Source organism: Cyclopterus lumpus, chromosome 13 (genome assembly GCF_009769545.1).
Source record: "Cyclopterus lumpus isolate fCycLum1 chromosome 13, fCycLum1.pri, whole genome shotgun sequence".
Classification (NCBI taxonomy): domain Eukaryota; kingdom Metazoa; phylum Chordata; class Actinopteri; order Perciformes; family Cyclopteridae; genus Cyclopterus; species Cyclopterus lumpus.
Genome location: NC_046978.1, coordinates 20,105,564 through 20,130,436, shown reverse-complemented (window position 1 = coordinate 20,130,436; position 24,873 = coordinate 20,105,564). Strand labels below are relative to the sequence as shown.

Sequence of the window (24,873 nt, the reverse complement as noted above, 5' to 3'; positions counted from 1 at the left end):
GTGAGCTTCATGAGTGTGTGTGTGTGTGTGTGTGTCACCTTGTCGTTGAAGACCCGCATGGTGTCCAGCGTGTGGAGGTTCTGCTCCAGCAGGGCGGTTCCGGCCGAGTAGAGGTTCACCTCGTCCAGCTGCAGCACAGCCACCGCCACCCAGAACAGAGCTTTGTGCATCGGAGACTCCTACACACACACACACACACACCACACACACACCACACCACACCACACCATGACATACACACACACATTAGAACGACTGCAGCACTTTATGAAAAACAATCTTGATATGTTTGCTTTTCTCCTCCAGAAGGGGTGGGGGAGGAGGAGGAGTGGTAGAGGAGGAGAAGATGAGGAGGAGTGGTGGAGGAGGAGGAGTGGTAGAGGAGGAGGAGGAGGAGAAGAGGAGGAGGAGGAGAAGTGGTAGAGGAGGAGGAGTGGTGGAGGAGGAGGAGTGGTAGAGGAGGAGGAGTGGTAGAGGAGGACGAGAAGAGGAGGAGGAGGAGGAGGAGAAGAGGAGGAGGAGAAGTGGTAGAGGAGGAGGAGTGGTGGAGGAGGAGAAGAGGAGTGGTAGAGGAGGAGGAGTGGTGGAGGAGGAGTGGTGGAGGAGTGGTGGAGGAGGAGAAGAGGAGTGGTAGAGGAGGAGGAGTGGTGGAGGAGGAGGAGAAGAGGAGTGGTGCTCCTCACCTTGCTCAGCAGTGGCTGCAGCTTGGTCAGAGCGATCACGGTGGCCTCGATCAACACTTGGCTGTTGTAGTTGTCCGGCCCCTTCAGGCAGCTCTCCAGACCCTGAGAGGACGAGCGCAGGGATTACAGAGCCCAGTCACACAACAAGTGGTCCTGAGAGGACGAGCGCAGGGATTACAGAGCCCAGTCACACAACAAGTGGTCCTGAGAGGACGAGCGCAGGGATTACAGAGCCCAGTCACACAACAAGTGGTCCCGAGAGGACGATCGTTAACACGGCATCGAACGCGCGGCTCTCACCCGGTCGATGCTGAGCAGCGGGCTGGCCTTGCTGAGGATCCGGATGATCTGCTTGATCTGACCGTGGCTCACACGCTTGCTGATGCAGCCGAACACGACCAGAGCCCGAGGCTGCAGGGACGGGTTGTACTGGAAGGCAAACCTGACACACAGGAGTTATTCTAGTTATCACCATCACTACATTTCACTAGATTACACCTGAACGCACCATGAGAACGTTATCATTTACCTTCAGCCGGTACTCGTGTTCACTGAGCAGAGCCTGAACGCATCATGAGAACGTTATCATTTACCTTCAGCCAGTACTCATGTTCACTGAGCAGAGCCTGAACGCATCATGAGAACCTTATCATTTACCTTCAGCCAGTACTCATGTTCACTGAGCAGAGCCTGAACGCATCATGAGAACCTTATCATTTACCTTCAGCCAGTACTCATGTTCACTGAGCGGAGCCTGAACGCATCATGAGAACGTTATCATTTACCTTCAGTCGGTACTCATGTTCACTGAGCAGAGCCTGAACGCATCATGAGAACGTTATCATTTACCTTCAGCCAGTACTCATGTTCACTGAGCAGAGCCTGAACGCATCATGAGAACCTTATCATTTACCTTCAGCCAGTACTCATGTTCACTGAGCAGAGCCTGAACGCATCATGAGAACCTTATCATTTACCTTCAGCCAGTACTCATGTTCACTGAGCGGAGCCTGAACGCATCATGAGAACGTTATCATTTACCTTCAGTCGGTACTCATGTTCACTGAGCAGAGCCTGAACGCATCATGAGAACGTTATCATTTACCTTCAGTCGGTACTCATGTTCACTGAGCAGAGCCTGAACGCATCATGAGAACGTTATCATTTACCTTCAGCCAGTACTCGTGTTCACTGAGCGGAGCCTGAACGCATCATGAGAACGTTATCATTTACCTTCAGCCAGTACTCGTGTTCACTGAGCAGAGCCTGAACGCACCGTGCCGACAAATACTGAGCATTTGATTTATCGATTGCTGACTGGACGTGAAACACTGACGCCTTAAAAAAGAGGAGGAGTCATACTTCTGAGCGAGCTCCGTCCATTGGTCCAACCACTTGCAGGCCGGGATGTCCCTCATACAAGCCTGCAGGGAGAAAGGGAGGACGTTGATCTCTGAGGAACTAGGAATGAGGAAACACCGTCCTCTCAAACCCTCAACAGGTCATATATAAATAAAGTATAGATTTTTTTTTAATTTACATATCTAGATAATCCATATAACACATGGGACTTTTTTTCATGGTCCTGGTAGTCTACCAGCTTTTGCCAATTGGTCTCCATTTCATTATAACGTGGTCTGGGGTCTCGGGGGTCTCGCTCTGACATGAACCAAAAGCCAGACCTCCATGATCTCCAGCAGGGCCTCGGTGACGGTCTCCAGGGAGGACAGGGCGAACGTCTCCCTCTCGTAGGAGCCCGGGGAGAAGGAGCGGTCCCGGTAGCTGGAGCGGAAGGCGATGACGGCGGCCGACTTGACCTTGCTGATGCCGAACAGCAGGTAGAACTTGGGCAGGGAGAACTCGGTCAGGCTCAGCCTCAGGACCTGCTTCGTCTCCTCTGAAAAGCATCAAGCACAGCGGCGTGGTCATTCAACGGGGACGGGGTTCGTAACCGCGACGACGACAAGACGGGCGCCCTCAACTCACCGCTGAAGTTGAGCTGCGAGCAGGTGCACAGCGAGTGGATGATGTTGATGACCAGGCCGTGGGTGGAGGCCCGGAGGGACAGCGGCCCGGTGGCCACCAGCAGGGTCACCACGTGGAACAGGTAGGGCAGGTGGGCCGCCACGTCCAGAGAGTTGTTGAAGGACAGCATGAGCATGTAGCGCGCCAGGATGGCGATGTCGTCCCACATGAGGTGCTGCTCCAGAGTGGGCGTCGGCGACAGACACGTCTTGTCTATGATCTTACACATCCGACCAATGACCTGCCGGGGAATGGGACATTTAAATCACTGATGGGGAAAAATAAAACGTTAGCAGGAAGCTTTCATGACCCACAATGCATCATGACAATGCACCTAAAACACTCAACAAGCGGCAGCGTTCAGGAAAAAAAACACTTTCCTGAAAATGTAACACAAATGTTCACTTAATCTGATTAATATGTCGTATATATTATTTAATTATATTTTGTCATATAATGCGAACCTTTTACAGATAAAACCTTTTGGGTCGGTTTTTAAGGAATATAATATTTTACTTATTCAGGGTTTGGCATAACAACAACAACAACAACACAAAGTCAACAAATAAACAACTAAAAAAATAAATAAAATGAACAATGACAATAACATTATATAACTAAACAAAACAGAGTATCTTTTTCTTTTTTTAATAATAATAATAATAATAATAAGTAATGTGCTGCTAACGTTACTAGCTCTCCGTTAGCGGTGCTGCTAACGTTGCCAGGTAACGTTACTAGCTCTCCGTTAGCGGTGCTGCTAACGTTACTAGCTCTCCGTTAGCGGTGTTGCTAACGTTACCAGGTAACGTTACTAGCTCTCCGTTAGCGGTGCTGCTAACATTACTAGCTCTCCGTTAGCGGTGTTGCTAACGTTACCAGGTAATGTTACTAGCTCTCCGTTAGCGGTGCTGCTAACGTTGCCAGGTAATGTTACTAGCTCTCCGTTAGCGGTGCTGCTAACGTTACCAGGTAATGTTACTAGCTCTCCGTTAGCGGTGCTGCTAACGTTACTAGCTCTCCTCCTGTTGGTCTAAACACTGATTGGTTGACCAGAGAAACATGATGACCTACTGGACACAGGAGGATACAACTTTATTTACTCTGCGATGGTTAACGATCATTAATCTGAGGTTCACGTAGGTTCCACTAATAAATAACTCGGAGATGTCGTTGTGTAGAAGTTGTCGTGTTCGTATGACAATAAGAAAACAGAACATGTTCTTCTGTTGGGTGACAGAGTTCAACAGCAGACAAGGTTCCCTTTGTGCTCGCTGGGCCGTGACATCAGCGCCGTGGAGAACACCGGCAGAACCACCGAGTTTAAATAAACCATAATAATCTGATATTCTTTATTCACTTTAGGTGAAACCACACGCTGCGAGTGGAGGGAAGCAGATCTTCAGCTTCTGTTGGTCAACAATCCTCACAAAGGCCCCATTGAGAGCCCGGCTATTGTTGTTGTTGTTGTTGTTGTGTGTTTCTCTGACTCGGACCCGGAGGACACGGCCGACACGCCGGAGCGATTCACAGCGTTTACAGGGATTCATTTCATCCGTTTGTAAGTAAATAAATATTACATTTAACGCTGACTCAACGTTTATAGATTTGTGTTAAAGAGGTTTATGATGTCATGTGACGTGGACCCACTGGATTAAAATAACTTTACTCTTTAATATGAGCAGAATTACATTTTAAAACATTACAATGGTTCACAAAATAACTGCGGACATAAATAAAAAATGTAAGAAAGAATTTAAGAAAAAGAAAATTAAGATTTAAAAAAAAAAATGAATATAAAAAATAAGAAAATTAAATGCAATTAAGAAATAAACAAAAATTAAGAAATAAAAAAATACATTAAGAAATGTATTAATTGAAAAATAAACAAATTAAGAAATAAATTAAGAAAAACTAAAGATATAAATGAATACATTTTACTTCTTTTTTTTTAAATTAGGAAAAGAAATGTTATCACTATTTTTTAGGTCTTTGACGCCAAGCTCACTACTTAAATCTCATAACGTTGGTCCAAATTGTCGCTTCATACTTTCTTCGGGCTGCCGTCCGTCGTAAATTAAGTTACAACGATCCTCTGCTAACGATTATTATTTGTTATCGTTATTTGACTAAACGACGACCTTTAAAATGTTGTGCAACAGAATATAAACCATTATGATGCCCTCGTGACGGTAACGGGTTCTGGACCCCCCGACACACTGGTCCAGAGAGTCTCGGCTCACCTTGCTGGAGACCAGTTTGACGTTCCCTGAAGCCAGAGCCACCGCGGTGTCGGCCATGACCTCGGCTTTGATGGAGCCCAGTCCTCCGGTGGCGCTGGTCTTGATGAAGCTGTCCAGCACCACATCCAGCAGGTCGGTGATCTGAGGACACGGGGGCAGAGTTAGAGGTCGGGTCCTCGACACCAGCAGGTCTACCGGTGTTGGTGCGGTGGACCCACCTGGCCCAGGCTGCCCCAGATCTTGGCCTGGATGGAGGGGTACATCTGCTTTTCATTGATGGTCATGGTGATGAGCTTGTCCAAAATGGCGGTGACCCGCTGGCGCTTGGCGTCGTCGTTGTGCTTACAGAAGCGGACCAGGTTGAGCAGCCAGGGCGTCATGTACTCCAGGCAGAGGTGCTTCAGCTCGATACCTGTGAGGGGAAAACACACACTTCAACACATGAAGCATAGACTTCTATACAACCACAGGAGTCTCCCCCTGGTGGTCAGGAGAGAGAATGCAGCTTTAACACATGAAGCATAGACTTCTATACAACCACAGGAGTCTCCCCTTGGTGGTCAGGAGAGAGAATGCAGCTTTAACACATGAAGCATAGACTTCTATACAACCAGAGGAGTCGCCCCCTGGTGGTCAGGAGAGAGAATGCAGCTTCAACACATGAAGCATAGACTTCTATACAACCAGAGGAGTCGCCCCCTGGTGGTCAGTAGAGAGAATGCAGCTTTAACACATGAAGCATAGACTTCTATACAACAAGAGGAGTCGCCCCCTGGTGGTCAGTAGGGAGAATCCAGCTTCAACACATGAAGCATAGACTTCTATACAACCAGAGGAGTCGCCCCCTGGTGGTCAGTAGAGAGAATCCAGCTTCAACACATGAAGCATAGACTTCTATACAACCAGAGGAGTCGCCCCCTGGTGGTCAGGAGAGAGAATCCAGCTTCAACACATGAAGCATAGACTTCTATACAACCATCAATAATCAACCAAAACAAAGCATCCTGACCGACAAGCAGCCTTTTTATAGCTTTCCATAAATAACTTGCTGCTTCCAAGAACTAAAATGCTCGTAAAGAGCATTTCCACTACACAATATGTGATCTTAGTAAAATCTCCTCTTTGCACAAAATTTTTTTTTTTTAACAAGCAGCAAAAGTTAAAAAAGCCCAAGTCCTAAAGAGCCTGCAAGGAGTCCGATGGACTTACTGGACTTGCTGAAGCCCGAGATGCACTCCTCCAGAAACTCCAGCGTCAGATGGGGCTCGTTGGCAGCCAGAGTCTTGCTGATGGAGACGATGAAGAGGGTGTTGTTGGCCGGGATGCAGAGGCCCGACGTCTCCAGCAGCTGGCCCTCTATCTTCAGGTTGAAGGTGCAGGTCAATGCACACAATAGATTGTAAGCCGCCGACCTGAAAGTGGGACGTACAACAAGTGAGAAGGGTCAATGGTTGAGTAGCGCAACAACTCCTCCCGATGTGTTCAAATCCATCATCACTGCGTTGACATAACAGCTTTCTTATATCGATGGCCAAAGGGCAAAACTATCCAAGAAAATTGTGGGGAAAACTTCCATCTGCACAGTTCCCTTTACTTTTTGTATTTAGTTTTGGGTAACACTTTTCTTTTTAGATGGTTTTGCTCTTCGGCAATCGATATGCAATTCATCTCTGAACTTGAAGGCACATTTGCAGCCGAAAAAACACTTGTGTCTTGAAGTTCTGGTACTTACAAAACCAAACGACAAACAGATGAGCTTTCTCAGGAAAAGAGCACTTATTTTTGCAGTTTAGACAACATTTAACATTTCAGTCCGCAGCCAAAAAATTACAACGAAATCTTTGGTTTTTGTAATCTTTCACTCAAGCTGGTGAGGTTACGGTTGTTTAGAAAAGGCCCAGCGGGACTGACCTGAGGCTGGGGTCAGAACTGCCCAGGTTCAGCAGGGCGATGTTGAGCAGAGTGCCGGGTACGTCTTTGGGTCGGATCTTGGTGTGCTGTGGGATGGAGTCGGGCTGCGACAGCTCCCAGCGCGTCCGGATGTGGATGATGGACTGGACGATGGCGTCGCACTCCTGGTGCATGAAGGTGAGCGGCGTGCCCTGGTTGGCCATGGTGAGGGTGAACTGGCTCTCGTCCACCAGGCAAATCTCCTCGATCTCCGAGGCGTAGTAGACGTCGTTGAGGAAGACGGGCTGGCCGAGGACGCGGGTCCGCTCGGCCGAGGTCACCTGAACTGCGGTCGAGCCCACCTGACCAGAGGAAGCACAACCCCATTGCTCAAATCTTATCCTCTCAAGTCTAAAATCACATGATTGTACACAGAAGATACTCTTCAGTGCCCTGGGAGCAGTTTGGGGGTTTTGGTACCTCTAGAGCTACCAGTCTACACTCCCTAACCTGGTCTTGAACCAGCAACCCGCCAGTTCAAAACTCCAGACTGAGCTACTTTGGCCCTTGGGCCGCGTCCTCACCTTAATCGAGACCTTGGTGTCTTTGTGGGCCAGCTTGAGGGCGTTATGGAACACTTTGAGGTCCTCCTCCAGGGTCAGCGTGGCCGCGGGCAGCTTCTGCTGGTCCGGTTCGATGTGCTCGGCCAGCTTAGCCGGAGAGTCGATGAACTGGAGCCGCTTGCTGCCCTTCAGGCCCGTCAGCAGCCGCTCGTGGTACTTGGTGTACTCCCTCACCCAGGTGTTGCAGTTGTAGACGAAGACGGCCGCCACATTCTCGTAGGCGAAGCCGGGGAAGACCACGAACCACTTGGACAGGAAGTCGGTCTTGAAGCGGTTGCTGGGTCCCACATGCGTGAGGTCGACCACGATCTCGTAGGGCTTGGCGTAGTAGGGCTTGAGAGTGAGGAGGACGTGGTAGATGAGCAGGTCACCGTTGATCTGGCCTGTTTTGAACCTAAAGAAGAAGGAGATGCACAAGGTCACGTTCAAGTCTCCTTCATAAAGGATGCATGTGTGTGTGGGGTGAGTCGTGGTGTTTAAATGAGTTACAGAAAAGGGTTTTTTTGGCTTCTGAGAAACTGCATTTCTTTTGTCTCTTTCTTCTCGTAAGAGCTCGTCAGCATCTGTGGTCAACGAGAGGCCCGAAGTACCCAGACCCAGAGACCGGGTCAGGAAGCACCTTCAGAGCATCTGAAGGGTCCGTCTGCAGCAGCCGCCTCACTCCACCCCTCCAACAAGACCTCCACACAAGACCACATCAAGTAAGTACCGTCAGTACGACGCACCCTGCCGGTCAGACCTCTTTGCACTTGAAGCAGACGCGTCACTCTGCTCTGCATTTCAGAGCCCAATGGAAGGAACCAGAACTTTCCTCTGGATGTTTCTGCTGCTCAGCCAGCTGCCGTCCTGTCATACCGACGCAGACCGAAACCTGGTGACCGAGCAGCCGCATTCCTACCCAACAAAAGACCGAGGTGGCGGCTGGACGCCGGCCACGGAGCGCGACGTTGCGACCACGGGCCACACAAACCCGCCCGACGCGGACACCAACGGCACTCGAGCCGACTGCTTGATTGACACCGAGATGGGTCTGGTCGCCGTCGGCTCGGCAGGGGGGCTGATCGTCTGCCTGCTCGTGACCACCGTGGCGCTGGCGTGTCAGATCCACGTCCTCCAGCGCCGGATTCACGCCCCGCGAACCTCCCGGTCCAACATGGACTTGGTGAGCGGCACGGGGTACTGGGGCGTCGACCGGCCGGAGGAGGGGGGACTGGTGGGGCCGTGCAACGCCGCCGTCATGCTGGAGGAGGTGAGAGCCGACGGCGAGGTGGAGGCGGAGCTACGGGAGGCGAGGGGAGAGGCGCTGGAGCAAGTTGCCACGGCAACGGTCTACGAAGGGGAGCTCGGTCAGATGCAGAGCTCCAGCTCCAGAGACTCCTGTCTGGAGATGCCCAGGGATCTGGAGGATATGCCCCTGGTGGTGTGAGGAGGAAACCCCACGAGGTCCCAGACACAAACCAGCTCAGTGTTTAACTCTGAGTTCTCCAGTTTATTTCACCTCACAGAATTTAACCAACATTTTTTGTCAACTGGTGATATAATAAAGGATATATTATTATTATTATTATATTAACACCCAAGTTACTGAACCCACACCAAAAAAGATATAATACATATTTCATAAAACCATCTTCTTTCACTCAAGCCAAAGTACTCAAATAGACGAGCAAAATAGTAATTATTAAATTATAAAAATATACTTTTATCATGCTATCAGGAAGTTTACAAACTTATTCAATGTCAGTTTGAGACTCAGCTTATTTAATAGTTTTTTTACATTTTGATTAGTACCAAAAAGTATTGTGTATATGTTTATTCCACTTTTAAACTACTATACTTTATTTTATAAACATTTAAAATAAAGTATATAAGTCCATTTGCTAGAGAGCTTTGATTCTGATGGAAAAGCCTTTAATGGCGTTTATAATATGAAATACTTATTGTCATGAGTTTGTTTAACCTTTAAACATCTAATTCCAGATGTTATGTAGTTTTACACACTTGCTCAACATTTACTTTGAAAATGCTTAATTTGGCTAAATGACAAAATGAGCGTGAACAATAAATAAGTAAATAAAGAGCTTTTCCTAGAACAGACTGAAGCCACGACGAGCCGTCTCATAATAATAATCCTTGTTGTGTTCGTGATCTCTTGCAGACTAATACTGTTCATAAATGAAACTGAGCTACAATGTCGGGTTTTAAATAAATGGACGTTTGCATCTCGTCAGTGTCGTTTGTTTTAACAATTCAAACCACGAGGCATTTATCTTTCATTATATTGGCTTCTTTAAGGAACAAATACATGAAGTATAATTCTACTTGATGATCAGCCGGGGAGGTGCTGAAGTATTGAAGCAGAAATACTGAAGGTAAACGTTCTCATGATGCGTTCAGGCTCTGCTCAGTGAACACGAGTACCGGCTGAAGGTAAATGATAACGTTCTCATGGTGCGTTCAGGCTCTGCTCAGTGAACATGAGTACTGGCTGAAGGTAAATGATAACGTTCTCATGATGCGTTCAGGCTCCGTTCAGTGAACATGAGTACTGGCTGAAGGTAAATGATAACGTTCTCATGATGCGTTCAGGCTCTGCTCAGTGAACACGAGTACTGGCTGAAGGTAAATGATAACGTTCTCATGATGCGTTCAGGCTCCGCTCAGTGAACTCGAGTACTGGCTGAAGGTAAATGATGACGTTCTCATGATGCGTTCAGGCTCCGCTCAGTGAACATGAGTACTGGCTGAAGGTAAATGATAACGTTCTCATGATGCGTTCAGGCTCCGTTCAGTGAACATGAGTACTGGCTGAAGGTAAATGATAACGTTCTCATGATGCGTTCAGGCTCTGCTCAGTGAACACGAGTACTGGCTGAAGGTAAATGATAACGTTCTCATGATGCGTTCAGGCTCCGCTCAGTGAACACGAGTACTGGCTGAAGGTAAATGATAACGTTCTCATGATGCGTTCAGGCTCCGCTCAGTGAACATGAGTACTGGCTGAAGGTAAATGATAACGTTCTCATGATGCGTTCAGGCTCCGCTCAGTGAACATGAGTACTGGCTGAAGGTAAATGATAACGTTCTCATGATGCGTTCAGGCTCCGTTCAGTGAACATGAGTACTGGCTGAAGGTAAATGATAACGTTCTCATGATGCGTTCAGGCTCTGCTCAGTGAACACGAGTACTGGCTGAAGGTAAATGATAACGTTCTCATGATGCGTTCAGGCTCCACTCAGTGAACATGAGTACTGGCTAAAGGTAAATGATAACGTTCTCATGATGCGTTCAGGCTCCGCTCAGTGAACACGAGTACTGGCTGAAGGTAAATGATAACGTTCTCATGATGCGTTCAGGCTCTGCTCAGTGAACACGAGTACTGGCTGAAGGTAAATGATAACGTTCTCATGATGCGTTCAGGCTCTGCTCAGTGAACTCGAGTACTGGCTGAAGGTAAATGATAACGATCTGAAGCGTCGGTGTGAAACATGAACTATGTTTAGAACGAGCTCGTCGGCCTCTTCACACGTCACACTTCCTGTCAGTGAGGCAAGAAGGACTTTTCGGCCAGAGCTCCTCCAGACGCCTTCACAACGTCAACGACTTCCCTTTGAACGCATCGCGGAGCGACACCGCTGACGGGTAGTCGGGGGGGAACTCATCGTAAGTATCATTTAACCCACGAGTTATCAATGTGGCCTTCGGGTACGTCTCATAAAGGAGAGTGCTTTGAGGTCGATGCTGGAGCGAACGCGTCCGCTTAGAGAGCACTTGAACACATCTGAACACACACACACACACACAGGTTGGCATTGCAACACCGCTCATTGCATCAGATCTCATTGCTGTGCATCTCTGATGAAATGACTTCCTCTTTTCTCGCCGAGAAGACGCAGCAACCGGCCAGAAGACGACGATGAGCGTGGGCTCCTTGGGCCTCGCGGTCTTGTGGCTGCTGCCGCTGACGTCCGGCCAGAACCACACCGCCGCCCACGGGTCCACCGAGGACCGGACGACCGGCTGGAGTCCCGTCTCAGAGACTCCGCCGGCTTCCACGATGTTTGTGCCGGGGAGCGAAGCGGCGGCGGCGGCGACGCCAACCGACTCCACGCCGCCTCGGTTCGACCGCTCAACGGAAGGCAGGAAGTCCACAACGTCGAGCGCTCACGCCAGCGACTCGATCGGAACCACGCGGGCGCCGCCCGGCAGCTCCGCCCAAACTCCGACCCAACCGGCCACGAGGCTCGTCTCGACCCAACCGGCCACGAGGCTCGTCTCGACCCAACCGGCCACGAGGCTCGTCTCGACCCAACCGGCCACGAGGCTCGTCTCGACCCAACCGGCCACGAGGCTCGTCTCGACCCAACCGGCCACGAGGCTCGTCTCGACCCAACCGGCCACGAGGCTCGTCTCGACCGTGAGCACATCTACCGGACCCGCTGAGAGCGGAGGCACCAGTACGAGCCCGGTCCCGGCCGCGTCGTACAGAACGCCGAAGGCCGCGACCCGCCCGGGGAAGGAGGAGGAGCCCGATGAAGGACCGAACCACGGCAAAGTGGTGGCGGGGCTGATCGGCGGAGCCCTGCTGGTCATGGTGGTGGGCTTCCTGCTCATCTACGTCAAGAAGCGGCGGCTTCAGAACCGGCAGATGGCGACCGACGACTGGGCCGGCCCCTCGCCGTTCCTGGCAGGCGGCGCCGACGGCGGCGGCGGCCGGGCGTCGACGAGTCCGTCCAACCGGATCTCCCTGTCCAGCTTCCTGACCCAGAGGCTCTCCAGGAGGCTGTCGGCGCTCCCGGAAACCGGCGAGGAGTTCGCGGACATGACGGCGAGCACGTTCGGAGGTAAAGGGAGTTTGTTCGCTCGAGAGGAGGACGGGAAGGCGGGACTCGGTCCAGGAGGGCGGAGCAACGGAGACACTCCGGAGACGGCCGAGCACCACCACAACAACCACAACAACAACAACAACAACGACGACGACAACTCTGAGGTTGCGTGACGACCACACAGGAAGTCGCCCTCGAGAGAGAAGAGATATTCATCTGAGGCTCTTCTGCTAAAATGTGACAAAGCAGAAGAACATTTTCACACAGATCACAAATTGTTTTAAACTAGAATTAAACTTCTGAGATTTTGAGATTTTAATATTATGGTTTCTTTGTGTTATTGCGTCTGAAGAGACTCTTGAATGTTGAGCAGAAGATTGTTTTGTGCGTCACATTAAAAACAAACTCTGCACGTCTTATTAAATACTTCTGCAGCCTCCAATGACCGAATTAAACGCACTCAAAGATAATCAGATGTGTTCATGTCACTGAAGAGGAACCAGGCCGACAGCACATGACGGTCTACATGCTGACTCACCGGGAAACTGGTGACATCTATATATAATGAATAAATATCAAATATTTGAACTAATAACTAAAGTTTGTTTTCATGAAAAGGCTGTAAACCTACTACAGTCCGTCTTTATTTTAAAATAGATATCACTCAATGATGTTTTGATGTGAAAAGTATCAACTCCAAATAACTTAGGATATGCAACATAACTGTATTCTACTTTTACATTGTAGTCCTATATTTACCTGACGAAGAACTAAATTAAGAGGCAAATATTATATTTATAAACTATCCATCATCATATTATAATAAAAAGCTCCACCTTAAACAAACGTTTAGTCAAATTAAGAACATTGTTCTGATAATTCCTCTCAAAACATAAAAAACAAAACTGATAGTGATAGTTTCACATTAAAAGTATTGAGGTATAGATCTATCTATCTAAAAATATAACGCTGCAAACGAGCCCTGAGGCTCCGCCCCCTCTGCTGCACAGAGAGCTGAGTGTTTGTTTTTCAAAGTTTAAAGATTATTAACACTAAACGCATCCAAACTGCACCAGATCTCCTCCTCCTCCTCCTCCTCCGACAGAGTGGCGAGCAGCACGAGGGGGGGGGGGGGGGGGGATGCTTAGAGCCACAACATCCACAGCAGCCGGAGGAAAGAGGCCGAGAGACTCCGACGGACTGCAGGAGGACCCGACGGGAGGGATGACCGACCGCCGCTAGAGAGGATGAGGTGGGTGATCGTCGACCAGCAGCTGAGCGCGTCCTCGTGCTGCAGTGAACCGCACAGATCTCTGCTCTTAGACTCGGTTTAGTGACGGCCGTCTGCATGAGGAGCCCGGTCTGTGGAGCGCTGCAGTCATGAACCCGGTCTCACTGCAGCACTCCGGTCCTTCTGGCAGAGCTTCAAGTTCTCGGCATGACTCGCACCTTTACGAGATGCTTTACCTCCGATCCGTAACGTCGCACGGAGCCGAGTAAAGAGGGGAAACCCAAACGCACGACTCGTGAACCGGTGTCTAACCCTCTCTCGTCCCCAGAGCCCCGACCGTGACCGCCTGCCTCCTGCTGCTGTGTGGGCTGCAGGGGGGCCGGGTGGCGTCCATCTGCCCCACCGTGTGCACCTGCACCCGGGGACACCGCGTGGTGGACTGCTCCTCCCGAGGCCTGACCAAGCTGCCGCCCGGGCTGCAGCACAACATCAACTTTGTCAACCTCTCGTTCAACAGGTGAGCGGCTCTTCTTCAAGAGGTCAGAGTTCAGAGCTTTAGAAACAGGAAGTCTTTCAAATCTACATGAGTGAATATTTAGCAGATATATTTGTTTAGGCACTTTTAATACTAAACTTCTTTCTCTACAGATGACAAAACTCCTTTGATACGGCGCCACACGCAAATATAAACCAGGAGACTTTAAAAAGGGAAGTCTATGCTTCATGTGTTAAAGCTGCATTCTCTCTCCTGACCACCAGGGGGCGACTCCTCTGGTTGTATAGAAGTCTATGCTTCATGTGTTAAAGCTGCATTCTCTCTCCTGACCACCAGGGGGTGACTCCTCTGGTTGTATAGAAGTCTATGCTTCATGAGTTAAAGCTGCATTCTCTCTCCTGACCACCAGGGGGCGACTCCTCTGGTTGTATAGAAGTCTACGCTTCATGTGTTAAAGCTGCATTCTCTCTCCTGACCACCAGGGGGCGACTCCTCTGGTTGTATAGAAGTCTATGCTTCATGTGTTAAAGCTGCATTCTCTCTCCTGACCACCAGGGGGCGACTCCTCTGGTTGTATAGAAGTCTATGCTTCATGTGTTAAAGCTGCATTCTCTCTCCTGACCACCAGGGGGTGACTCCTCTGGTTGTATAGAAGTCTATGCTTCATGAGTTAAAGCTGCATTCTCTCTCCTGACCACCAGGGGGCGACTCCTCTGGTTGTATAGAAGTCTACGCTTCATGTGTTAAAGCTGCATTCTCTCTCCTGACCACCAGGGGGCGACTCCTCTGGTTGTATAGAAGTCTATGCTTCATGTGTTAAAGCTGCATTCTCTCTCCTGACCACCAGGGGGTGACTCCTCTGGTTGTATAGAAGTCTATGCTTCATGAGTTAAAGCTGCATTCTCTCTCCTGACCACCAGGGGGCGACTCCTCTGGTTGTATAGAAGTCTACGCTTCATGTGTTAAAGCTGCATTCTCTCTCTTGACCACCAGGGGGCGACTCCTCTGGTTGTATAGAAGTCTATGCTTCATGTGTTAAAGCTGCATTCTCTCTCCTGACCACCAGGGGGCGACTCCTCTGGTTGTATAGAAGTCTATGCTTCATGTGTTAAAGCTGCATTCTCTCTCCTGACCACCAGGGGGTGACTCCTCTGGTTGTATAGAAGTCTATGCTTCATGAGTTAAAGCTGCATTCTCTCTCCTGACCACCAGGGGGCGACTCCTCTGGTTGTATAGAAGTCTACGCTTCATGTGTTAAAGCTGCATTCTCTCTCCTGACCACCAGGGGGCGACTCCTCTGGTTGTATAGAAGTCTATGCTTCATGTGTTAAAGCTGCATTCTCTCTCCTGACCACCAGGGGGTGACTCCTCTGGTTGTATAGAAGTCTATGCTTCATGAGTTAAAGCTGCATTCTCTCTCCTGACCACCAGGGGGCGACTCCTCTGGTTGTATAGAAGTCTACGCTTCATGTGTTAAAGCTGCATTCTCTCTCCTGACCACCAGAGGGCGACGAAATTGTATAGACGTCAATGAAAAAATGACTTATTCCATCGGTAAACATTGTAAAGTAAAGTGTAAAGTATTTATACTTCTTATGTGCTTCTGACAGCCTGCAGGGTCTGGAGAGCCAGCTCACCCACTACGCCCATCTGAGGACCCTGGACCTGTCCTACAACCGCCTGGAGACGCTGCCCCCCGCCCTGCCGCGCTCGCTGTGGGACATCCGGGCGGCGGGGAACCACCTGCGCTCGCTGGACAAGAACGACACGGCCTACCACTGGAACCTGAAGGTGCTGGACCTGTCGGACAACGAGCTGGAGAGGGTGGTGTTCATCAACAACACGCTGCCGAGCCTCCGGGCCCTCAACCTCAGCCACAACCGCTTCTGGACCGTGCCCACCAACATGCCGCACAACCTGGAGAGCGTCGATCTGTCGCACAACTACCTGGTGCAGATCCTGCCGGGCTCGCTGGACCGGCTGCCGAGGCTGGCTCTGTTCTACCTGCACGCCAACCGCTTCTCCTGGTTGCCGGACGGGGTGTTCGAGAAGCTGGCGGCGCTGGAGGTGATGACGCTCGGGGACAACCCCTGGGCTTGCGAGGAAGAGGAGAACATCACGAAGCTCCTGACGTGGGCTGGGCAAACCCGTGCCACCGTCTTGGGCTGCCCCTGTTACACCAAACCTGTCTGTGGGCGCCAGGCGACGCCGGGAAGGGAGCGGCACTCGGCGCTGTTCACGGAGCCGCCGCTCTGGGTTGACGGTCCGTCTCCTGGTCACCAGGCCAATTGGGCCCTCTTCGAGACGGGGGAGGATCAGGACCGCCGGGGAGCGAACGACTCGGGGGACCGCGAGTCGTTCGGGTGGGCGCCTCCCACCGACTCAGGCAGCTTCTCCACACGACCGCCTTCTACCGAGCAGCCCCGAGCGCCGACTTCCAGGAACAAGAGTCACGGACTCCTCAGTAACACTCAGACGGTCCCGCTGGTGATTTTAGTCCTGACGGTGTTCAACACCTTCTGAACCACAAGTACTGGATCCAGAAGCTACTGGAAACTCCACGTAGCTCATTCATTTTCATTTCTCTGACTGTTACTGCCTTCATCAAGTGTATCTTCATGTTTTAATGTCTCTGAAGTGTATAAGACTAAACTACTAAATATCTGAACACATGGTTGAAGAGGAGTCTATGCAGGATGTCCAAAATACATGACATCACATCCACCGTGTGGGCGAGCAGTGAGGTCCAGAAGACTGAATGAACGGCTGCTTTAGTGGAAGTGGGACCCTCTGGGACTGGTTGGAGGTGTCCCAGTACTACACAATGAATCCAACGGGATCTCACGCAGCAATGAATCCCATAATCCCATGAAAACAGTAGTTTCAGCATCAGATCAAATTGACAGCAGGCGGTGACCTCCGGACCGCCGAAGGAAAAGAACTTAGTGGATCCTGAAGTCAAAGTATTCAACTAAACCAGACCTGAACCAGGACTGCAGGACTATTTGTGGCATGAAAGAGAAACTGAACTCAAACTGAACTCCACCCCTCAGTGTTCAACCGTCTATTTTCTATCAATCTCAAAAGATCAAAAACTACCAACTATGTACAAAATGTCATTAAAGTGAGTTTCAAACCCTCCAGACAGACTGTTGACTGAACAGAGATTCCACATTTTTAAAAAACACACGAAGAACAAAGCGATTGATTATTAACACAAACAAAATAAAGACAGATGATCGGGAAGAATGACAGTTCAGTGGATCAGATTTTTTAGTACGTTTGCCTCAATCAGAGATCCGTTAACGCGAGTCAGCTAATTGATGTTACACATAACATCCTGTTTGAAATGTACCAAATGTACCAAATGTGTCCGATATCGCAATCAATACAGCTGATGACACAGCTCAGATCAGCTGGTGAGAGAAGGTCCTGAATAACTTCAGCCTCAGCTTTAAGGGGCATCAGATTTGTGTTTTTGGTCGGTCTACATTACGCACATCAACCCACAACCTATACAAATATATAGCAGCTATAAATATATAGCAGCTATAAATATATAGCAGCTCAAACGGGTCCTAAAAAGCTGGGTTGAAGCGTAAAATGGAGTGAAATGGTGAATGGACTTTTACTTGTATCGAGCTTTTCTAGTCTCAGCACTACAGTCACACCAGGATGGAACAGCTACCATTCAAAGGTGCCACCATTGGGTCCAGCTACCATTCAAAGGTGCCACCATTGGGTCCAGCTACCATTCAAAGGTGCCACCATTGGGTCCAGCTACCATTCAAAGGTGCCACCATTGGGTCCAGCTACCATTCAAAGGTGCCACCATTGGGTCCAGCTACCATTCAAAGGTGCCACCATTGGGTCTTAAATATTCATTCACACCAACGGGAGTCAGAACCACGCCTGTGATTCAGCACCACTGAAAGGAACCGGGCGATAAGGCGGTCCTACCTGCGGGCCACGTAGTAGAACACAGGGTTGCCGGTCTTGGAGGTTCCTGCCTGGTAGAAGATGTTGAGGGTCTTTAAGGCCTTGAACTCCTCCTTCTCATGGACCTGGTGCCTAAAAGACAAACAAGAGACCTGAGGATCAGTCTCACCTTCATGCATTAAACAGGAAGTGGTGTAACGGACCGCTGATCATGTCAAAAACACTATAAACAATAAAGTAAAAGTCTAACATTAAGAATATTTGATGGTTTACTGATTTCAGAGCGTTGAAATGATTTTTAGGACGGTGGCAAAATAAATTCTGGATCAAAGAGATGTGTATCTGTTAAGATGGATCATTAATGATCAATAATCATAGAAATGTGATCAGAGACTCAGGCGTGATGGAGGACCTTGAGAAACCAGTTCCTCACTGATGGGAGGAGCGCTACCTGGTCATGAACTCCTCGAACTTGGAGCTGGTCAGGTTGAGGCTGGACCAGTGCGTGTCAGCCACTGGTTTGTGTTCAGGAGGACCCAGGTAGGCCAGCAGGGTGGCCATCTTGTCAAAAGGTCGCCTGCCCACGGCCTTGTGGTCCCTGGGGATTAGATCATAAAAAAAAAAGGAGTGAAGTCACCAAACACGATGGCTGGGAACAGAGCCAGCTCGCTGTACTGCGAGGGATCGGCACCTGTTGCTGGAGAGGTACTGGCCGATCCTCTCCTGGTTGTTCCACAGCAGCCGGTGGAGGGCCAGGACGTTGCCGTCGCTGATGAAGGACAGGCTGTGGTTGATGGAGTCGCTGGGGGGGGAGTCGGACGCGATGTCCAAGAAGAACCTGAGGCGGGCGAGAGCTTGAGTTAGAGCTGAAGAAAGGTCTCTGGGGTCTCAGGAGGAAACCAGCTGGAATGAGACCCAGAGGGTTACGGTTCAATACATCGATGGCACATTGAGGGTCTCACCGTCTGGCCGAATCAAAGTTGCTCTTGACGAAGTCGTTGAAAGGCCTCATGTGTTCTTCTTTTGTAAACAAGACGTGGTTCGCGATGCTCTGCAGAATCTAAACAGGAAACGTACAACATGCGTGTTAAAGACCATCCCATAAACCGCTGGTCCGGTTCCATGAAGCAGACTGAGGGAAACCGGGGCTGAAGGTCACGCAACCAGACCAGTTGGAGACGGACCAGAGGTGAGTCGGCATGTTTACATCGTTAAAGTTCATAAGTGGAGATTATCTTGACGAACTAAACCCAATCATGAAAGTCTGTTTATTTTCTGTAATGATCTAGAATCGAATGGAAGACTCTGATTGGCTGTTTGTGGAGGGACCTCGTGATGATGACTTCCTGTTGGACGTGTCAAAGGAAGTCAATAAAGGGTCGGAGTGGTGGTGCATTAAGCGGAAAAGGTGTTTCCTTTAGCTCCGCCTCCCAGACCTCGAGTCCAGGAAGGAAAATAACTGAATTCAGCCTCCAGAGCATTTTACAACTAATAGGACACCTCAAGATAAAATATGTATATATATAATAATAATAAAGAAGAGCGAGAGCTATAGATAGATAGGTTGGTAGATAGAGATGTAATACATTGGGTCCACCAGCGTTACCTTGGACATGAGCTTCAGACCCCTCTCTATCCGGGGGAGGGGCTTCTTCTCCAAGATTCCGGCCTCGTAAGGAGACACGATGGCCGGGTTCACAAAGCGCAGGAACATGGCGCTGCCCACCGCTCCAATGCTGTTCTGAGGGAACCGCTGACTCACCACCTGAGGGAGGAGCGAGGGAACAAGGGAGGAGGGAGGGAACAAGGGAGGAGGGAGGGAACAAGGGAGGAGGGAGGAGGGAGGGAACAAGGGAGGAGGGAGGAGGGAGGGAACAAGGGAGGACAGAGGAGGGAGGGAACAAGGGAGGAGGGAGGAGGGAGGGAACAAGGGAGGACAGAGGAGGGAGGGAACAAGAGAGGAGGGAGGAGGGAGGGAACAAGAGAGGAGGGAGGAGGGAGGGAACAAGGGAGGAGGGAGGAGGGAGGGAACAAGGGAGGACAGAGGAGGGAGGGAACAAGAGAGGAGGGAGGAGGGAGGGAACAAGAGAACAAGGGAGGAGGGAGGGAACAATAGAGGAGGGAGGAGTGAGGGAACAAGGGAACAAGGGAGGAGGGAGGGAACAATAGAGGAGGGAGGAGTGAGGGAACAAGAGAGGAGCGAGGGAACAAGAGAGGAGCGAGGGAACAAGAGAGGAGGGAGGAGGGAGGGAACAAGGGAGGAGGGAGGGAACAAGAGAGGAGGGAGGAGTGAGGGAACAAGGGAACAAGGGAGGAGGGAGGGAACAATAGAGGAGGGAGGAGGGAGGGAACAAGGGAGGACAGAGGAGGGAGGGAACAAGAGAGGAGGGAGGAGGGAGGGAACAAGAGAACAAGGGAGGAGGGAGGGAACAAGGGAACAAGGGAACAATAGAGGAGGGAGGAGCGAGGGAACAAGGGAGGAGGGAGGGAACAAGGGAGGAGGGAGGAAACAAGGGAGGAGGGAGGAGGGAGGGAACAAGGGAGGAGGGAGGGAACAAGGGAACAAGGGAGGGAACAAGAGAGGAGGGAGGAGGGAGGGAGGAGGGAGGAGGGAGGGAACAAGAGAGGAGGGAGGAGGGAGGGAACAAGGGAGGAGGGAGAAGGGAGGGAACAAGAGAGGAGGGAGGGAACAAGGGAGGAGGGAGGGAACAAGGGAACAAGGGAGGAGGGAGGGAACAAGAGAGGAGGGAGGGAACAAGGGAACAAGGGAGGAGGGAGGAGGGAGGGAACAAGGGAGGAGGGAGGAGGGAGGGAACAAGGGAGGACAGAGGAGGGAGGGAACAAGAGAGGAGGGAGGAGGGAGGGAACAAGAGAACAAGGGAGGAGGGAGGGAACAATAGAGGAGGGAGGAGTGAGGGAACAAGGGAACAAGGGAGGAGGGAGGGAACAATAGAGGAGGGAGGAGTGAGGGAACAAGAGAGGAGCGAGGGAACAAGAGAGGAGTGAGGGAACAAGAGAGGAGGGAGGAGGGAGGGAACAAGAGAGGAGGGAGGAGTGAGGGAACAAGAGAGGAGCGAGGGAACAAGAGAGGAGTGAGGGAACAAGAGAGGAGGGAGGAGCGAGGGAACAAGAGAGGAGTGAGGGAACAAGAGAGGAGGGAGGAGGGAGGGAACAAGAGAGGAGGGAGGAGTGAGGGAACAAAGGAGGAGGGAGGGAACAATAGAGGAGGGAGGAGGGAGGGAACAAGGGAGGACAGAGGAGGGAGGGAACAAGAGAGGAGGGAGGAGGGAGGGAACAAGAGAACAAGGGAGGAGGGAGGGAACAATAGAGGAGGGAGGAGTGAGGGAACAAGGGAACAAGGGAGGAGGGAGGGAACAATAGAGGAGGGAGGAGTGAGGGAACAAGAGAGGAGCGAGGGAACAAGAGAGGAGCGAGGGAACAAGGGAGGAGTGAGGGAACAGGGAGGAGCGAGGGAACAAGGGAGGAGTGAGGGAACAGGGAGGAGCGAGGGAACAAGGGAGGAGCGAGGGAACAAGGGAGGAGGGAGGAGGGAGGACAGAGGAGCGAGGGAACAAGGGAGGACAGAGGAGGGAGGACAGAGGAGCGAGGGAACAAGGGAGGACGGAGGAGGGAGGACAGAGGAGCGAGGGAACAAGGGAGGACAGAGGAGGGAGGACAGAGGAGCGAGAGAACAAGGGAGGACGGAGGAGGGAGGACAGAGGAGCGAGGGAACAAGGGAGGACGGAGGAGGGAGGGAACAAGGGAGGACAGAGGAGGGAGGACAGAGGAGCGAGGAAACAAGGGAGGAGGGAGGACAGAGGAGCGAGGGAACAAGGGAGGAGCGAGGGAACAAGGGAGGACAGAGGAAACGGGGAGAACGTAGAACAGAAGACAGCGGTGTGAGCAGAGCGTACGGACCTCAGAACATTTCAAGAGCAAAAGGAGGAAGTAAATAAACATGAGTCGATGTGTGAAGATGAGCCGAGGCGGTGAAAGAGGTCCCGGTTCCTTTGGGGCTGTAACCGGAGCTCCAAAGGTTCTCCGGTTACAGTCCAACAAAGAGAAGGGAGCAGCAAGACGAGGAACCTGCTGCTGGAGGACGAGGACACTATGGAGGAGGCGGAGCCATGAGTTGGGATGGGAAGCAGTGGATGAGAAGAACAGGAGGAAACCCCCCAAACCGGTGATCACACCCTCCCGTCTATGTGCTATGAACCCCAGAGGGGGGGCGCTCCAGAACCGGGTCCAGAGAACCGAATCAGAGGAACGAGCAGCTCGAGGGACGTTTATTTATTTGCGATATCTTTATGTTGAAGAATGCTGAACATAAAGCCGTCTGCAGAGACGTGAGCGGATATCTATTCCATCAGTTTCAACTCTTTGATGACCAGAGAGTCAACCCGCTCTAATGTTGGTTTCTATGAGTAAACAAACGCCAACAAACAAACATGTGAATATTAATGTCCCCGGAGAACTTATTTGGCCACAAAGCTGAATTTAAAAAGCTAGTCGACTACACACACACACACACACACACACACACACACACACACACACACACACACTTAATGCAGATTAACTCAGTGATTATGACGTAAATCATTAAAAAGAAAGAAAACACAAATTTAAAGTTTTTAAACTATTCTATGTCTCCTCTCCTCCTTTCCTCTCCTCCGTTCCTCTCCTCGTCACATGACTGTTAGGCTCAGCTGATTCAATCAGTTACACGGAGGAGCTCAGAATTTAATGTTTTTTTACACAATCTGATTAAAGGAAACAGATTATTTGAAGAGATCTTTTTAATGAAATAAATGCCAATTTTCAGCCTTTAGATTTGTCTTCTCTCTCTGAAGGAAGCGTTCAAGGACAATGACGTGTTCAAGGACTGACCTAAAGACAGAAATCTGATCATTATGACCGCGGGTCCAGAAGTCACTTCGCGTTTCAGAATGAAGAACCGAGTTTAGAGCTCTTTATCCACGAGTAAAGACACAAGGAATCAAACCCCCGGCAGAGGGAGGCAGCTTTCAGAATATTTCATCCCGAGACCGTGAGGCGTTCAGGTCGACGTGTTAAAAAGAGTCACGCTGGTGGCCAGCGTGATGAAATGTTCTGAGCGAGCGTCTCCGGAGAGGAAACAGAGGTTTCCCGTTAATAGAAACACGCCGATATTAGTAAAATGATTTAAAGAGACAGAGCCGAGGATGGAGGAAAGAAATAAGACAAATCCAGAGAGACACCAAATAAAAAGATCTTTAAAACAAAATGAAGAAATCAAGATGAGTAAAAATGCAAAAAAAAAAAAAAAAAAGGCGTTTTTTTTTTTTTTGCTTTAGGGAGAAACAAAGAGTCTGAGAGGAAAAGGATTCTCCAAACTTACTGCTTTTTTGTTTTCCTTTTTTTCTTTTACTGTTGCTTTATTCAGCAGAGAGTGGCAAGTAGCCTACAGAACAGAGATGAGCACAATCATGGTCACAGCACCGGCTACACACACACACACACACACACACACACACACACACACACACACACACACTGAACCAGTCACATCGAGTAAAACACAGGAAAATAAAATCAGAGCTGCCGTTAGAAAAGTGTCCATCACCGCTGAGGCCAGAAGCGTGGCCATGCATGAGCCAGCACACCGCGTGTGTGTGTGTGTGTGTGTGTGTGTGTGTCTACAAAAAGAAATCAAAGATGGAGAATGAGAAATCAAAGATGTCAACACATGGAAAATACAACATAAAATAAATTAATACAATCTGTGATCAGAAAGTCCAGACCTTGTTTTACGGGTGTGACGGAGCTTCCTGTTGTCAGCAGGTGTGTGTGTGTGTGTGTGTGTGTGGGGGGGGGGGGGGGGGGTAGTGTGATCACACCTAATCCAACATTTGAGGGATAAAGTTGTTAAATATGTGACAAACTAAAACAAAGCTGCAAAGTAAGTGTTTACTACAACCCCCTGGTGGTCAGGAGGGAGAATGCAGCTTTAACACATGAAGCATAGACTTCTATACAACCAGAGGAGTCGCCCCCTGGTGGTCAGGAGGGAGAATGCAGCTTTAACACATGAAGCATAGACTTCTATACAACCAGAGGAGTCGCCCCCTGGTGGTCAGGAGAGAGAATGCAGCTTTAACACATGAAGCATAGACTTCTATACAACCAGAGGAGTCGCCCCCTGGTGGTCAGGAGAGAGAATGCAGCTTCAACACATGAAGCATAGACTTCTATACAACCAGAGGAGTCGCCCCCTGGTGGTCAGGAGAGAGAATGCAGCTTCAACACATGAAGCATAGACTTCTATACAACCAGAGGAGTCGCCCCCTGGTGGTCAGGAGGGAGAATGCAGCTTTAACACATGAAGCATAGACTTCTATACAACCAGAGGAGTCACCCCCTGGTGGTCAGGAGAGAGAATGCAGCTTTAACACACTAAAGACTCGTCTCCTGGTTAGAATGATCCGTTTCCTGTCATCTCTACTGCTCGCCATCAAAAGAAAAGCACAGAATTCTTCTAAATTAAAGTTCTTGCATCGTCCGACATCCTGATAAGTCGGCTGAGACGACATCGTGCGGAGGGTTTGGTGTGATCACACTTGCCATAAGATGTTTAAATGCAACACGAGACTCATCAATAGTCGTTTCAGGTCATCGTTTCTGGTAAAGTGCCTTCTGGAACATCCAGATAAGATTAATTGACCAGCCGACAATTTAATAACCGATAAAGCAAAACATTGCTGCACATCATCGGGGTCCATTAGAAATGAGTATCGTTTAGATTTGTCAGACAAAACAGAAAGAAAACATATTTTGATAATCACTTACTCAAAAAGATGCTTTTTTAAATATAAATATATATATATGTATATATATATATATATATATATATATATATATATATATATATATATAT

At 49.8% G+C, this 24,873-nt stretch overlaps 4 protein-coding genes across 5 annotated transcripts in view; 3 read left to right on the top strand and 1 right to left on the bottom strand.

Moving 5' to 3' along the window:
• The window catches only part of nf1a (neurofibromin 1a), a 64,636-nt gene that overhangs the window by 10,613 nt on the left and 29,150 nt on the right, over positions 1-24,873 (bottom strand). Inside the window, 17 exon segments of the mRNA XM_034548054.1 lie at positions 39-179; positions 684-785; positions 984-1,125; positions 2,046-2,107; positions 2,366-2,580; positions 2,670-2,949; positions 4,952-5,092; positions 5,170-5,363; positions 6,161-6,363; positions 6,863-7,203; positions 7,426-7,858; positions 17,979-18,089; positions 18,409-18,555; positions 18,649-18,795; positions 18,920-19,017; positions 19,564-19,722; positions 23,338-23,400. Of these exon segments, the coding sequence (XP_034403945.1) occupies positions 39-179; positions 684-785; positions 984-1,125; positions 2,046-2,107; positions 2,366-2,580; positions 2,670-2,949; positions 4,952-5,092; positions 5,170-5,363; positions 6,161-6,363; positions 6,863-7,203; positions 7,426-7,858; positions 17,979-18,089; positions 18,409-18,555; positions 18,649-18,795; positions 18,920-19,017; positions 19,564-19,722; positions 23,338-23,400 (2,979 nt within the window).
• On the top strand, positions 3,992-9,691 carry LOC117741190. The gene is made up of 3 exons (XM_034548041.1): positions 3,992-4,269; positions 8,015-8,165; positions 8,249-9,691. The coding sequence occupies exon 3, from the start codon at positions 8,255-8,257 to the stop codon at positions 8,888-8,890; it is 636 nt and encodes a 211-aa protein (XP_034403932.1). The 5' UTR covers positions 3,992-4,269; positions 8,015-8,165; positions 8,249-8,254; the 3' UTR covers positions 8,891-9,691.
• Positions 10,983-12,703, top strand: LOC117741182 (mucin-7-like). 2 transcript variants are annotated; one of them, XM_034548033.1, is made up of 3 exons: positions 10,983-11,128; positions 11,356-11,788; positions 11,870-12,703. In XM_034548033.1, exons 2-3 carry the CDS (start codon positions 11,382-11,384, stop codon positions 12,462-12,464), a joined length of 1,002 nt encoding a protein of 333 aa, XP_034403924.1. In that variant the 5' UTR covers positions 10,983-11,128; positions 11,356-11,381; the 3' UTR covers positions 12,465-12,703. The 2 variants fall into 2 exon arrangements, with proteins under 2 accessions (XP_034403924.1, XP_034403923.1); XM_034548032.1 differs by having other exon boundaries at positions 11,356-12,703.
• omgb (oligodendrocyte myelin glycoprotein b) lies at positions 13,440-18,050 on the top strand. The gene is made up of 3 exons (XM_034548031.1): positions 13,440-13,543; positions 13,851-14,039; positions 15,629-18,050. Exons 1-3 carry the CDS (start codon positions 13,539-13,541, stop codon positions 16,539-16,541), a joined length of 1,107 nt encoding a protein of 368 aa, XP_034403922.1. The 5' UTR covers positions 13,440-13,538; the 3' UTR covers positions 16,542-18,050.